General features: G+C 40.7%; 1 protein-coding gene across 1 annotated transcript; it reads left to right on the forward strand.

The window, feature by feature from the left end:
* The first annotated feature begins 212 nt into the window (after positions 1–212).
* LOC122020808 (zingipain-2-like) lies at positions 213–1,612 on the forward strand. Its single transcript, XM_042578837.1, has 2 exons — positions 213–729; positions 827–1,612. The coding sequence occupies exons 1-2, from the start codon at positions 279–281 to the stop codon at positions 1,447–1,449; spliced, it is 1,074 nt and encodes a 357-aa protein (XP_042434771.1). The 5' UTR covers positions 213–278; the 3' UTR covers positions 1,450–1,612.
* The last annotated feature ends 15,452 nt before the right edge of the window (positions 1,613–17,064 follow it).

The raw sequence follows: 17,064 nt of genomic DNA on the forward strand, positions 1-17,064 counted from the left end.
CCACTACATACTAAACGCGACGTAGACCTCCTACGGAACTCTTGCATGTTTCACCTTCAATGGTTCATCATCTCCACATCTTCTGGAACCACCAAGTCTTGTGTCTTTGCCACCACCAGTACTTAGGAGTCTAGTGCACGGCACGGCGGTGGTGAGAAAGTAGAACGGCAAATATGACTATAAATATGCCTCTTGCTGGTCTTTGGCTCTCACTCAGCCTCCACCAGTGCGTGGGAGAGAGAGAGAGAGAGAGAGAGAGAGAGAGTGCGAGAGTGCGCATGGCTTTCCACTGCACTCTCCACCAATTCTTCGGCGTAACGCTCCTTGTTTTGCGCGTGGCTTCGGTTGCAATGGCAAGTCACGGCATATATTACAGTGCGTTAAGTCCGAGTCACGAGTCGTGGATGAGGATGTATCACCGTACGTACCCTAATGAAACAGTGAAAGAAAAGCGTCACAAGATCTACGCAGAAAACGTCAAGTTAATCGACTCCTTCAACCAAAATCGTCACAAGAACCACAAGTTCACACTGAAAGCTAACAAGTTCGCCGATTTAACCCACGAGGAATTCACCAAGACTTACACCAACCGGGGGCTCTCGTACTATCGACGTGGTGGTCGTCTATACCGGCCGTCCTTGCCTGGTAACCGCAGTACACCTCAACCTTATAGCATTAACTGGAGGGACAAGGGCGCAGTCACTGATGTCAAGTCTCAAGGAAATTGCGGTGAGCATTTACGCAACTATATATATATATCCTTAATTCGATTACTTTCATGCATTGCTCATTGTTTGCAGTCGATTGCTTGCAAATAATTAAACAGGTTCTTGTTGGGCGTTCGCTGCCGTAGCAGCAATAGAAGGCATCATTCAGATTAAGACAGGTAAATTAGTATCGATGTCAGAGCAAGAGCTCGTAGACTGTGTGCCGCCGCAAAAAGAGTGTAGGTCGTCATGCGACTGCGGCTATGTAACAAAGGCTTTTGACTTTGTGATCGACAACGGCAGTCTGACAACTGAACACAACTACCCGTACAAGGGAGTTCCTGGAGCCTGCAATTTCAGTCTAAATTCTGCTACTTTTCAGACTCAAGCTGGTGGCGTTACTATAAGCAAATATGAGTGGGCTGAAGATGAGAAGGAACTTTTGGAGGCTGTGGCCAGGCAACCGGTCACGGTCTCTGTCTCGATACTTGACCATAAAAAATTCTTCCATTTGTATGGTGCTGGTGTCGCCACTGACATTGGTTGCGGAGATGATGATGAAGTCAATCATAGCATGACGGTGGTGGGCTACGGCACTGATCAGAATGACACCGACTACTGGCTCTTGAAGAACTCGTATGGATCAGGATGGGGGGACAATGGGTATATAAAGATGGCTAGAGGTGTGGATGGAGGAATTTGTGGAATCATCAAGGAAGCCGTATACCCAGTTATCACCTGACCGCGCAAAGAGATTGCTCGATGTATGATCCACGGCTACTCAATAATAGAGGAGATAACAGAATTGTACTACTTTAATTGTTCTTCCTCTTCAACGTTGTACTGTCTTACATAGTTACCTTGTTATGATAGTCACATGAAATATAATATAATAGAGTGCGTAATTGGAGAGTATAGTAGCAAAAAAGATATAAAGGAATACATTCTTACATTACCTAATCAACAATAATAATAGAATTCTAATTAATAAATTAAAATTTACTTATTCTAATGATTTATTCTAAAACCTAATTTGATTTGAGAAGCTATATTGGATAATTCTTTCTTATGTTTTGGTAGAATCATATTGAATAATTCTCTCAATTTTCACTTGTTTTGTACTAGTAAGAAAAATTAAATTTGCTATAAGATACATTGCTCCAATATTTTTGTATCAAATTTTAGGTGCATTATTTATGGGTGGATGTAGTTTAGAATAAAAAGATTGAAGTCAAATAATTTTACATGTTGCCTTGGCTATAATTTTATATTCAACCTTAATGCTTAAATGAGATATTGTAGGTTGTTTTTTTTTTAATTCTATGAAATAAAATTTCAACCAAGAAATATTATATATCTACTAGTAGAGCGTCTGTTTTAGGAGAGCTTGTCAAATCTTGATCATTATAAGCATGTTGATGTGGATATATCTTAGGGTCCCAAGAGGAATTAAGGAGAGGAGGGGTATTTTTGTCAGTTCATTGTGCATCCTCCTTCTTGGTCTCTGGCATGGATGATAGAAATAGGGGTTTTTCGTGTCTTCTCCACTGCCTCACATGAGGACACTGCTGCCTCTTTTTTTCGCTTCTCCCGACGACCGCGCTATCGCCTCCTCTCATGCATGTCACCACGCACCAGCAGCCCCCTCTTCCTCTCACCCCAGCGGCTGCCATCACATCTAGCAACCAATCGTCATCCCCCTTCTCCCTCTCCACACCGTCAGCCTCCTCTTTCCACACTTGAGATGCACGACAGCCCAGGTGCCATACGTCGTTGCTGCTTCAGCGGTCGTTGTAGCCTCGCTGGCCAACAATCGCACCATCCTCTCCCCTTTCATATCACGCGCACTGCCTTCCCCTCTACCGAACAACACCGATGCCAGCCAAGGAGGCACCGCCTCCTCCTCTGACATCGATAACTTGGACCTACACCCTCGCCGCCGACTTCGCCGGAACCACTTCTCCTATCACAGCCCCCCTCGCCAACAGCTGCTACATGCCAGCAGTCGGTAGTCCATGTGTCGATTTCATCCTTGTTTTAACTCTATGCCATTGTTGTGTTTTGGCTTACGCGTCGTTGTTATTATCTAGCTCCGTATCATTGTCATATCATGGCCTGTGTGCCGATGACATATACTGTCTACGTGTTGATGTTATATCCCGGCCTACGCGTTGATATGATATCCCGCACTGCGCGCCGATGCCATATCTCGACTTGCGTGTTGACGTTATATCTCGACCTACGCGCCATTGTCATGTTTTGGTCCGTGGGCCATCTTTCGAATCCAGGCCACATTCGACTTTGGGCAGTCAGATTCAGCTCCTCATTCGACTCACATTCATCTACTTTTCTAAGTCACGACGACTCTGTCAGTGTCACGACTAGCTCACCGATCCATCAGAGGACGTCTCCTGAGTCAGGGTACTATTTTCATTCTTATTCTATGCACATTTCATTATTCCACTATTTGTTGGACTCCTTATATATTTTTAGGTCTGCCTCGAGTTTTGGGGTGCCAGGGACAAGGGAAATTTAGTCGTTGTTTACAAGTAGCGTTGACTGGACACCTTCTAATGACTTGGTCAACAAAAAAGATACCTTATCATACCCTCCCCCTTTAGGACATGGTGACTTGGTGAACATTCCAGCCACATCATTCCCACCATTCCGTCTTCTCAGCTTTCAGATGAGATCTCATATAATTCTCAAGATGATTAATGTTACAGAAAAAGATTAAATAAAATAGTACCTTTGAGATAGGAAAAATTCATTTCGCACCTTCTCAATTTTGTTTAGTGGCATAAACTGACAAGTACGATTTATGGTAAAGGAAATATTTGACCATGTGATAATGACATATTGTAAGGCTTCAATAATATTTCGATAAATATGAGGATCAAACATAGCAAGAGAGGATGAAGTTTTAGATAAATTTTTTTAGTAATATTTAATGTAGAGATATGATGTGCACCATCTATTTTAACTCATTGGAAAAGCTCCTCAGTAATATATTTTATTTTAGAGAAGAGACAACCTTCAACATTGATGTAGGAGGAGGATTTGAATAATTTTATTTATATTTCTGTTCATTTTTATTTTTTTTAATAATTTTTGAGTTTTTTGTCTTTAGGGTACAACAACAACAACAACCAAGCCTTTTCCCACTAGGTGGGGTCGGCTGTATGAATCCTTTTACACCATTGAGCTCTATCTCCTATTATATCATCATTTATATTTAAATAAATTTTATCTTATTTTATTGTTGCTAACTAAGTCTTTTTTGGTCTTCCTCTTCCTCGTTTGATATGCATATTTATCATAGTTTCACATCGCCTAACTGGAACATTTATTAGTCGTCTAAGTACATGTCCGTACCATCTTAAACGTGTCTCTCGGAGTTTTCCCTCAATAGATGCAACTCCGACTTTCTCTCTAATGGTCTCATTTCTTATTTTGTCCATCTTCGTATGTCCACACATCCACCTTAACATCCTCATCTCTGCAACTCTCATCTTCTGCTCGTGTGCTTGAGTCATAACCCAACATTCAGCTCCATATAACATAGCAGGTCTAACTGCGATTTTATAGAACTTACCTTTAAGTTTAAGAGGTACTTTACGGTCACATAAAACACTCGACGCTCCCCTCCATTTCACCCATCCTGCTTGTATTCTATGTAAGACATCTCTCTCAATCCCTCCATCATTTTGTAAAAATGATCCTAAATATTTAAATCGTTCGGTTCCAGGCAACTCGTCCTCTCCTATCTTAACAATTATTTCATTACTTCTAATATTGTTAAACTTAAATTCCATATATTCTATCTTTAATCTACTAAGCTTAAAACCTTTCCCTTCTAGTGTTTCCCTCCACGATTCTAGCTTAGCATTTACTCCTTCACGTGTCTCATCTACCAAAATAATATCATCTGCAAATAACATGCACCATGGTACTGTGTCTTGAATGTGCGTAGTGAGTTCGTCCATAATTAGTGTAAAAAGATAGGGACTTAGAGTTGAGCCTTGATGTAACCCTATCTTTATTGGAAATGCTTCAGTTACTCCGCCTGAAGTCTTTACTCTGGTCGTTGCTGTTGGAGTGTATACTAAAAGCCTAAGCTTTTGTAAACATTTGTCTTGAATAAAGAATCACATTTGGTCAAATTATCTACATTTGTTTGTAGATGTTCAATTAATTTATATTGTAGATAACATAGCATGTGGTGTCATATGCAGAAGTCAGTACCTTATAAATTATAAACAGTAGCTCACGACCAAAATTGAAAGGAACAAACCATTAGAAGGTCGTAGTGTAATTAGGTATCAGTTTATCTTGACTGTATAATTACACTAGTACACTTAGAGTGTATTGAGTAGGACCATTTGAGGTCGTTTCTTTTATACTGATTTTATAAAGAAACAAAGACCTCGGTTATTATGGAAGTGTGTGCTCTTAATCCTAATATAATAACAAGCACATATATTTGATATTTATTTCTTTAATTTATCAATGGGTGAGATTTAGTTCGATGAATCAATAAGCCCGATAAGTTAGGAAATGATATCACTTATAGTGTGTGTTGTTGATTATAGAAGGAAACTGTGTCCTAGAGATACTAGGTTGAGAATGCCCCCAAGAGGAGCTCATAAGGATTGTCATGTTAAACCCTGCAGGTGGACTTAGTCCGACATGACTATAAGGTTGAGTGGTACTACTCTTGGACTAAGATATTAATTAAATGAGTTGTTAGTAACTCACTTAATTAGTGGACATTCGATATCTTAAACACAGGGAGACTAACACACTCATAATAAGAAGGAGCCCAAAAATGTAATTTGGGATTGGTGCGGTAGTTCAATGATAGTTCTCTAGTGGAATGAATTATCATTGATAAAATTAAGTTGTGTGTTCGGGGCAAACACGGGATGCTTAATTTTATCGGGAGACCAAAACCAATTTCTCCTCTCGGTCCCTATCGTAGCCTCTTATTTGTAGAGTTCTATACCCACCTATACCCACCTTCTATTCCCACCCAATAGGGGCCGGCCAAGCTAGCTTGGAAACAAGCTAGGGCTGGCCTAGGTATAAAATTGGGTGGCCGACCCTAGCTTGAACCCAAGCTAGTAGGGCCGGCCAAATTAAATTAAAAAAGAAATTTAATTTTAATTTTTATTATTATGTGGAAGATATAATTTAAAGAGAATTAAAATTAAAATATCTCTCTTGTAAAAGATCTACAAAAGATTAAAGAAAGAGATTAGATCTCTTTCCTTATTTGTAGATTGAAGAGATGTTTTATTTTCTCTTTAAAAATTATTCACATGTTGATAAAATTAAAATTATAGAAATTTCCTTTTATCAACCATGAAGAGATTTTAAAGAGAAATTTTATTTTTTAAAATTTCCGGAAACAAATTAGGAAGTTTTAATTGTTGATTAAAACTTGTCTAATTTTTTCCTTCGTTGATGTGGCCGGCCATTGGTTTTAATTTGGGAAATTTTATTTTATTTTTCTCAATAAAATCATGTCAAGGAAATTGAGGAAATTTTATTGTAATTAAATTTCCTAATTTGCCTAGGCCAAGGAATATAAAAGAAGGGGTGAGGGTGCCTTCATGAGATACAACATCTATTATTCCTCTCCCTCTTTTGTTCCTTGGTGTGGCCGACCATCCTCTCCCTCTCTTCCTCTTGTGGTGGCCGAACCCTTCTCTTCCATTGGAGCTCTTGTGGTGGCCGGATACTACTCGGAGATGAAGAAGAAGAAGGAGAGAAAGTTAGCATCTCTTGGAGCTTGGTTAGTATTTTGGTTTTCCTCCTTGGTGAAGTTTTTCCTTTGTGGCCGAACCTTGCTTGGAGGAGAAGAAGTGGTTGGTGGTTTCTCATCTCGGAAGATCGTTGCCCACACAACGTTCGAGGTTAGAAGAGGAATACGGTAGAAGATCAAGAGGTTTTTCTACAAGGTATAACTAGTAATTTTTCTTTCCACATCATGCTAGTTATTTATGGAAATAATACCAAATACAAGAGGCTTACGTTCTAGAATTTCGAATATGTTTTTCGATGCTGTGTTCTTTTTTTTTCTTTTCCTTGTGATTTGATTGTTCTCTTTGGTTAACCTAAAGTTATTTTAGGAAATTAAATATTAGCTTTCTATAAAAGGTTTTGTCTAGTCGGTGGTGGTTGCTCCCATATCCAAGAAGGCCATGTGCCTCGCCACGTCAGTACTGGGAACCAATTATGGAAACTAATATTTAATGGAATTAATAACTTAAGACGATTTGGGTCGAACGTGTTAAGTTCCGCAGGAGACCCAAGTCTAAACCTAAAAGAACGAATAGATTAAGTTTTGGATCAAACGTGTTAAGTTCCGCAGGCGATCCAAAATTTAATTTAAAAGAACACATGGTAGCTAGGAAAAGGTTCAGACCTTTGTACAAAATTTTTGTACAGTGGAACCTCTAGGTTTTCCGAGTAGCAACCAACAGTTGCATCCTCATACATATCCTTAATTAGGTCAATATATGTTACGCTAACACCTCTCTTTTCTAAAATTCGCCATATAATTTCTCTTGGGACTCTATCATACGCTTTTTCTAAGTCAATGAATATCATGTGTAGATCTTATTTTTGCTCCCGATATTTTTCAATTAATTGTCTAAGAAGATGTATAGCTTCTATTGTCGACCTTCCAGGCATAAACCCAAATTGATTTTCTGTCACTGTGGTCTCCTTCCTTAATCTTTTTTCTATTACTTTTTCCCAAAGTTCCATAGTATGACTCATTAGTTTAATACCCCTATAGTTTGCACAATTTTGTACGTCTCCCTTATTCTTATATAAGGGAACTAGAGTACTTATCTTCCATTGATCAGACATTTTTTTCGTTTTCAATATCATGTTAAATAATTTTGTAAGTCATTCGATACCTTGTTTCCCTAAGCACTTCCATACCTCTATTGGAATATCATCTGGTCCAACGGCTTTTCCATTGTGCATCTCATTTAAAGTTTGTTTTAGTTCTGAAGTTTGAATTCTACGATAAAAATTAAAATTTCGATGCTCATTTGACCTAATTAAATTACCCAAGTTAAGTTGGTCTCCTAAACCTTCATTAAAAAGTTCATGAAAATATCTCTTCCACCGCTCTTTTATTTCTCCATCGCTTACTAATACCCTATTACATTCATCTTTAATACATTTTATTTGGCTAAGATCTCTTGTTTTTCTTTCTCTCACTTTAGCTATTCTATAAATGTCTCTTTCCCCTTCTTTTGTATCCAATTTTTGATATAACCGTTCAAAAGTTTCATTTTTTGCTTCACTTACCACTTTCTTAGCTTCTTTCTTGGCTATTGTATATTTTTTTTAAGTTTTCCTCATTTTTAAAAATATATAATTCCTTATAAGCTATTCGTTTTTCCTTCACTTTCTCTTGTACTTTCTCATTCCACCACCAAGATTCTTTACTTAGCGGTGCATGCCCCTTTGACTCACCGAGGACACTCTTAGCTACTATTTTTAACTTTGATACCATCTTATCCCATGTTGTATTAGAGTCATCGTCTATTTCACCTAATGCTTGTACTTCTATCTTCTTCTTAAATATATGTTGTTTCCCATCCTTTAACTTCCACCACTTAATTCTAGGAATTGTATATATTTTCTTTCTATTGATACTATGTTTAAGGCGTATATCCAACACTACTACTCTATGTTGGGTAGTTAAGCTTTCTCCAGGGATGACTTTGCAATATTTACAAATCTTTCTATCCTTCTTCCTAACCATAAGAAAGTCAATTTGCGATTTATTATTCCCACTTTTGAATGTGACTAAGTGTTCTTCTCTTTTCTTAAAAAACGTATTAGCTAATATAAGGTCATATGCTATCGCAAAATCTAATATAGTTTTCCCTTCCTCATTCCTTGTTCTAAACCCATAACTCCCATGTACTCTCTCATATTCCTCATTTTTCACTCCGACATGCCCATTTAGATCACCTCCTATTAAAATCCTTTCATTAAATATTTTGTAATATTTCATCTAAGTCCTCCCAAAACCTTAATTTGGTAGCTTCATCTAATCCTACTTGTGGTGCATATACGCTAATTATGTTCATAGTTTCTTTCGCCACTATTATCTTAAGGGCTATAATTCTATCCCCTTTTCTAACTACTCCTACAACTTCATCCTTTAATAAACTATCTACAATAATACCCACTCCATTTCTTGTTTTACTCTTTCCAGTGTACCATAACTTAAAACCCGAGTTCTCTATCATCTTTGCCTTCTCATCTGTCCATTTTGTCTCTTGTACACACAAAATATTAATTTTTCTCCTAATCATCATATCTACTACCTCCATTGATTTACCAGTGAGAGTTCCTATGTTCCATGTTCCAAATCTTAGATTATTAGTTTTCCTATCATATTTGTTCTTATCTAACCTATGGTTTGAGAACTCTTGCCTATTTAACACTACACCCAAGTTCTCATGGAGATGTAGCGGTCCTTGCTGAGACGTTACAGTCGGACCCTGTAACGCGAACTCTTGCATATTTATCACTACACCTGAGTTCTGGAGATGTAGCAGTCCTTGCCGAGACATTACAGTCGGACCCTGCAACATGTTCCTTCCAGGGAACAACCTAGCATTAGCACAATAGTTTAATGGATTCATTCATGAAATATTTGCCATAGTGTAACGCCCGAAAATTCTCAAAACTATATTAGAAATATTCTATAATTATTCTGGAATTTTTAGATGTTTTTACGGAATTTTTAGAGTAGCGGAAGTAGTAAAAATAATTAGAAAAGCAAAATAGCTTAAGCGGGAATCGAACCCGGGACCTCTCGGGTCCGCTAAGCCTTTAGACTACTTAAGTAGGGTCGTGCTGAAAGAAAGGGGAGTCAATTATATTTATATTTAAGTTGGGCCGAGTTACCCACTTAATATAAATAGAAGATTTAAGTGGGGTTTGGTTTATTTTTAATTGGTTCGGCAATTTCTGTCGCGAACAGAAGGCTCTGGGATCGATCACTGGATCGATTGGCCAATCTGGATCGATCAGCCGATCGATCTAGAATATCGTCCCGAGCATAGTAGCGTGCTGGATCGATCACTGGATCGATCCAACCTATGTCCCACATACAGTAGTCGGCTGAATCGATCACTGGATCGATCCGAATCTTCCAATCGATCGGTGGATCGATTGGGAGGTCTGATAACAGCGGGAACATGTTTAAGTTCAGTTCCTTGACCATGGGGAAGGTAAAACATGTTATGAATAGTTAGTTTACACCCCTTAGCATGTATAGAACCAATAAATGTTAGTAGTTTAGCAAAATTTCAGTTAGTACAGCTTCCGCACCTAGATCTAATGGTGGTCAGGGAATAGTTTAGCACAACATAATGTGACGATCAGCCTCACAGCCTAGTTAGTAGAAGGCGGATCGTTACAGAGTGGTATCAGAGCAGTGTTCCATACTTCCTACACACACATCAGCATTGTACCTACAGCTTCCAAGTAAGAATATCTCTACTTTAATTATGTCTTGCTTTCATGTTTATGGATAATTATAGCATGCTTATATATGATAGCTTTAACATGCTTATAGTAGCTAGTTAAACATGATAGTACAAATTCTACAATCATGATGACAATAGTTACTCCATTATGATTGTATTAGTTATGTATGTCCTTTGTTCCTTTAGAAATGACACGAGGACGCCCAGCTAGAAGGGCACCAGCTACTGAGCCCCAGCATAAGGCTGGCAGTTCAGTGCCTCCTCCAGACCTTACAACATTAGTGGCTCAGTTACAGCAGCAGCTAGCCGAACATCAACAGGAAATAGTCACCTTAAAGGCTAATCAGCAGAATACTCCTACAGTCACCCCGGAACCAAACTTAGCGACACCAGTAATCTTAGAGGTTCCACCAGTCCAGCCTACAGTACCAGTAGCCCCCAGCAGCAGGAACACAGAGGGAAGTCTATCTGATCCAGTGGCAGAGAGTCAAGCCAGAGAACTTCTCAGGCACCAGTGAACCATGGGATGCTCAAACCTGGTTCAAAACACTGGAGAGTACGATGGAACTTCTGGACTGGCCAGAACATGAGAAGGTGAAGTGCGCCTCCTTCTGTTTGACAGGAGATGCACGCATGTGGTGGGAGAGAATTAGAGTGAAGCGCCCAGTCAATCAGATGACATGGGCTGACTTCGAGAAAAAATTCTTCGAGGAGTTCTTTCACATGCGGGTCACAAACCGCCACTACGACGAGTTCACTGAGTTTCGCCAGGGCAACCTTTCAGTGGAGGAAGCCGTGAAGAAATTCAACAGATTGGCTTCTCTATGCCCTGAACTAGTCAATACAGAAAAAGAACGAGTCCGGTTGATGCTCAAGATGATGAGGCCGGGAATAGCAGTGAACGTGGCTGGCGGCGTTCACAGGCCGCAAACCACTGAAGAACTAGTTAGCAGTGCTCTGACCACCGAGCACTACCAGAACGGTATTAAGCAGCAGAAGCAAGTCCTCTCAGAAGCCAAAGGTCAAGGAGGCTCAGGTACTCAGAAACAGCAGGGCCACAGCTCTCATGGCTCTAACTGGAAAGGGAACTCCAGCAACAAGCGCAAACCAGGGAGCTACCCAAAAGGAGGACCAGCTAGCAAGCAGCCCAGTTATCCAAGATGTGCTACTTGTGGGAAATTCCACCCTGGAGTTTGTCGTAAGGGCACACGAGGATGCTTTGAATGTGGACAGGAAGGGCACATGGCCAAGCAGTGTCCGAACAAGGCTAGCTTTCCTCCACCACAGCCGATCCAGTATGAAGCCAAGCCAGCACAGTTGCATCAGATGCAGGCCGCTTTAGATGGTCCACATATCAGCCAGGGCAGATTAGAAGCCCCTCCAGCTACGACGAATGCGAGTATCTACTCACTCACCAGAGAGGACGTAGCAAATGCCTCGACAGTTGTTACAGGTCAGATTAGTATTTTTCAGCAAATAGAAACTGTCTTATTCGATATTGGGGCAACCCATTGTTATATAGCCAGGGCATTCACAAACAAGTTAGCAATACCTCCAGAGGTACTCAGTAGTCAGTTTCTGACGACATTACCTTCGGGAGAAATCATGGCATCTACGCACTGGCTCAGAGCAGTGCCGGTCATTATAGCAGACAGAGAGCTCTTTTGCGACCTGATAGTGCTTAATATGACCGACTACGATGTCATCTTCGGGATGGACTTCTTGATCAAATACGGCGCCTCCATCGAGTGCCGTAAACAGAAAGTCATATTCCAACCTGAAGCAGAAGCACAGTTCGAATTCGTCGGAGGACCCAGGAGAAAAGCCAAGAAGTTTCTCTCAGCTATGAAGGCACAGAGGATGATGGATTCAGGATGTACGGGGTTCTTAGCACACGTAGTCAGTACCAGTCAGGACAAGGACCAACAGCTAGCAGAGGTCCGAGTCGTATGTGACTACCCAGCAGTCTTCCCTGAAGAGTTACCAGGATTAGCACCAGACAGGGAGATTGAATTTGAGATAGAGCTCATTCCCGGTACCAATCCGATTTCTAAAGCGCCTTATCGCATGGCTCCAGCAGAACTAAAAAAACTTCATGAGCAATTACAGGAGCTGCTTGACAAGGGCTTCATCCGTCCTAGTCACTCACCATGGGGAGCATCTGTATTGTTCGTGAAGAAGAAAGACGGGAGCATGCGCTTGTGTATAGACTACCGGGCACTGAACCAAGTCACAATCAAGAACAGGTATCCTCTTCCCAGAATAGACGACCTATTCCATCAGCTAAAGGGAGCAGCAGTGTTCTCGAAGATAGACCTCAGATCAGGTTATCATCAGGTGAAAGTTAAAGAAGGGGATATACCCAAGACAACATTCAGGACTAGATACGGACACTACGAGTTCGTAGTCATGCCCTTCGGCGTGACAAATGCTCCAGCTACTTTCATGGACCTCATGAACAGAGTATTCAGGGAATATTTAGATAAGTTTGTTATTGTGTTCATCGACGACATCCTTATCTATTCCAGAACTCAGGAAGAACACGCAGAGCACCTGAGGACAGTATTGCAGACCCTTCAGCAGAATCAGCTATACGTCAAGTTCACAAAATATGAATTTTGGTTAGATCAGGTGTCCTTCCTGGGTCACATCATCTCGAAGGATGATATCATGGTAGATCCTAGTAAGATAGAAGCTGTGAGCAACTGGAAAAGACCCAAGAATGCCAGCGAGATCAGAAGCTTTCTGGGATTAGCAGGTTACTACAGGAAATTCGTAGAGGACTTCTCCAGGATAGCCTCCCCACTGACAGCTCTTACCAGAAAGAACAGAAAAGTTCAGTGGACAGAGGACTGTGAGAACAGTTTCAGCGAGCTGAAAAGAAGATTGACCAGTGCACCTATTCTGAATCTACCAGAAAATGCAGATAGCTTTGACATATATAGTGATGCCTCGAAGTTGGGACTAGGAGCAGTGCTGATGCAAGATGGCAAGGTGATCGCCTATGCCTCCAGACAACTCAAGGATTATGAGAAGAACTATCCTACTCATGACCTTGAGCTTGCAGCAGTAGTGTTCGCTCTCAAGATTTGGAGACATTACTTGTATGGAGCTCCGTGCAGGGTGTATACAGATCATCAGAGTCTGAAGTATTTCTTCACTCAGAAGGATCTGAATATGCGACAGCGCAGATGGCTAGAATGGTCAAAGACTACGATATAGATATCCTCTACCATCCAGGAAAAGCGAATAGGGTAGCAGACGCCCTCAGCAGAAAGTCCAGCGCTACCCTATTATCTCTAGCAGCTATGTCACCGCCCCTACAGAAGGAGATCTCAGATTTTGGTCTCGATCTCATAGTCGGACAGCTCTCTACTATGACATTAGAGTCTACCTTGCTTGGTGACATCCAGACAGCTCAGGAGCAGGATCCTGAAATTCAGAGGATCAAGCAAGGTTTAGCAGAATCAGAAGGTGGAGAGTTCAGAATATCAGATAGCGGGGTGTTGTATTTCGGTGACCGGCTATGTGTTCCGGATCAGGAGGAACTACAGAGGAAAATCCTAGATGAGGCTCACAAGACTCCCTATGCGATGCATCCTGGCTCCACCAAAATGTATCAGGACTTGAAGAAACGTTTTTGGTGGCCTGGGATGAAGAGAGACGTCGCTCGATATGTCAACACCTGCCTAACCTGTCAGAGGGTTAAGGCAGAACATTAGAGACCAGGGGGAGTTTTGCAGCCCATACAAATACCAGAATGGAAGTGGGAAGACATTTCTATGGATTTCATAGTGGGATTACCTAGAACCACGAATGGTTTTGATACCATCTGGGTAATAGTCGACAGGTTGACTAAATCAGCCCACTTCTTAGCTATCAGGATATCCTACTCCATAGAACAGCTAGCTCAGTTATATCTCAAGGAGATCGTTAGATTACATGGAGTCCCACGAACCATTATTTCAGACAGAGACAGTAGGTTCACATCACACTTCTGGGAGTGTGTACAGTCAGCTTTGGGCACGAAACTAAAGTTCAGCACAGCCTTCCATCCTCAGACAGATGGACAGACGGAGCGAGTAAATCAGGTACTCGAAGATATGCTCCAAGCATGTGCCCTAGATTTCAAAGGAAGTTGGTGCAAATATCTGAGTCTAGCAGAATTTGCATACAACAACAGCTATCAGGCCACTATCGGTATGACACCTTACGAGGCTCTCTATGGGCGGAGGTGTAGATCTCCAATCTGCTGGTATGAGAGTGGTGAACAGAAAGAACTAGAACTTCAGACAGATCTAGTAGCAGATACCACAACAGCTATATAGCAGATCCGCCAGAGGATAGAGACAGCTCAGAGCCGCCAGAAAAGCTATGCTGATACACGGCGCAGACCTTTAGAGTTTTCAGTTGGGGATTCAGTGTTCCTCAGAGTAGCTCCCATGAAGGGAGTAATGCGTTTTGGGAAGAAGGGCAAGCTAAGTCCCAGATATGTGGGACCATACCTTATCAGCAGAAGAGTGGGCAAGGTAGCATATGAGCTAGAGCTACCCCAGGAAATGTCAGCTGTCCACAATGTATTTCATGTCTCTATGCTGAAGAAGCATATCCCAGATGCCCCAGTCGGTACAGATCCGCGAAGACCTCAGCTATGACAGTCGGCCTATTCAGATAATAGACCGAGCAGTTAAGAAATTACGGAACAAGGAAGTACCATTAGTCAAAGTCATTTGGCACAGTCACACAGCAGAAGAGGCAACTTGGGAGACAGAAGCCAGCATGAGACAGAAGTACCCAGAATTATTCTAAGTTCGAGGACGAACTTTTTATAAGGTATGGGGGATTGTAACGCCCGAAAATTCTCAAAACTATATTAGAAATATTCTATAATTATTCTGGAATTTTTAGATGTTTTTCTGGAATTTTTAGAGTAGCGGAAGTAGCAAAAATAATTAGAAAAGCAAAATAGCTTAAGCGAGAATCGAACCCGGGACCTCTCGGGTCCGCTAAGCCTTTAGACCACTTAAGTAGCTAGTTGAACCCAGCAGGGCCGTGCTGAAAGAAAGGGGAGTCAATTATATTTATATTTAAGTTGGGCCGAGTTACCCACTTAATATAAATAGAAGATTTAAGTGGGGTTTGGTTTATTTTTAATTGGTTTGGCAATTTCTGTCGCGAACAGAAGGCTCTGGGATCGATCACTGGATCGATTGGCCAATCTGGATCGATCAGCCGATCGATCCAGAATATCGTCCCGAGCACAGTAGCGTGCTGGATCGATCACTGGATCGATCCAACCTATGTCTCACATACAGTAGTCGGCTGAATCGATCACTGGATTGATCCGAATCTTCCAATCGATCGGTGGATCGATTGGGAGGTCTGATAACAGCGGGAACATGTTTAAGTTCAGCTCCTTGACCATGGGGAAGGTAAAACATGTTATGAATAGTTAGTTTACACCCCTTAGCATGTATAGAACCAAGAAATGTTAGTAGTTTAGCAAAATTTCAGTTAGTACAGCTTCCGCACCTAGATCTAATGGTGGTCAGGGAATAGTTTAACACAACATAATGTGACGATCAGCCTCACAGCCTAGTTAGTAGAAGGCGGGTCGTTACACACAGTTTGACGCTGGCTGGCAACCTAATGCAACCCTCCTCCTTTATCCGGGCTTGGGACCGGCCATGACCGGTCATCATGGGCGGAGTTTTTTTTTTGTCTTTAGGGTATTTTTAGTAATTTCTATTTTTTCTATTTTTAGATTTTAAGACTATTTAGAATTTTTAGGACTGTGAGACTATTAAAAAAAAATTCCTTTTATTAGGATTTATTTTCTTTCTTTACAAGTTAAAAATTGGGGTTTATAAGTTAGGATTTATTTTCTCTTTGTATCTTAGGGTTAGAGTCTATATAAGTGTCTGTTTAGCTATTTGAGAAATTATCCTTGGTTATTAAATAATAGTTCCTTTTTTTGGAAAAATTTAGAGGACAGTGATTTTCTCTTCTTGTCTTCTCCTCAAACCCTTCTTTTTGTCATCCCACAGGGTATTCGCTATCTCACCTAACATCAGTTGTTTCAGAGTTAGTAGGTTCCGACCGAGGAAGCCTTGCACTATGATAATATCACGTAGGACAAGATTGAGGATTTACAGAGGCAAAGCAGCGAGGGCACAAGATCTTGAAGATCATGAGGTGCGTGGTTGAAAGGATCGACATGGATACCTCGGATTTTGAGTTGATCTATTTGAATTTTTTAGTACGTCACAAACAAAGAATTTGTTGATTGAATTAATAAAGTGAACATATTCGACTATCAGCAAGTTTTGAATTGGATAAATATGAAGATGATTTCCATCATACTCAAGCATTAAGCATCAGTGTGGTGGGAGCACTTGTAACGCTCACAAGAAAAATTGGAAAAAATCAAGATCGAGAATTGGGAGAAAATGAAATATCACTTTCTTCCTTTTGGGTACACTTAAATTTTTTCCAAGGATGATTATGTTTCTCCATGGAGGATGATAGCTTCGACACTTGAGACAACTTGGACGGATTCGAAGATGACTTAGAGAAGTAATTTGACACTGAAGAATCCAAATTTGAAAGGGGTCTCTATTTAATGCCTCACAATATGCATTCTTTGGCATAGAGATTATGGAGGATATTGACTTGGTCGTTTTAGAAGATGATGAAAGTGTTAATGCAAGCTTAACCGTGATTGATGATGAGTATTATTTTCCTTCCGTCCAAGACAGAGAGAAAATTATTCCTCCTAGAGGACATGACATAAATGAGGTTTAAGGATTTGGTTATCTATCAGATAA

Source organism: Zingiber officinale, chromosome 9A (assembly GCF_018446385.1).
Source record: "Zingiber officinale cultivar Zhangliang chromosome 9A, Zo_v1.1, whole genome shotgun sequence".
Taxonomy (NCBI): domain Eukaryota; kingdom Viridiplantae; phylum Streptophyta; class Magnoliopsida; order Zingiberales; family Zingiberaceae; genus Zingiber; species Zingiber officinale.

Bases quoted from the DNA above. Each gene is read 5' to 3' on its own strand.
- LOC122020808 (XM_042578837.1), top strand. From the start codon at position 279: ATGGCTTTCCACTGCACTCTCCACCAATTCTTCGGCGTAACGCTCCTT. The intron at 730-826 runs GTGAGCATTTAC...ATAATTAAACAG, and splicing joins CAAGTCTCAAGGAAATTGCG to GTTCTTGTTGGGCGTTCGCT.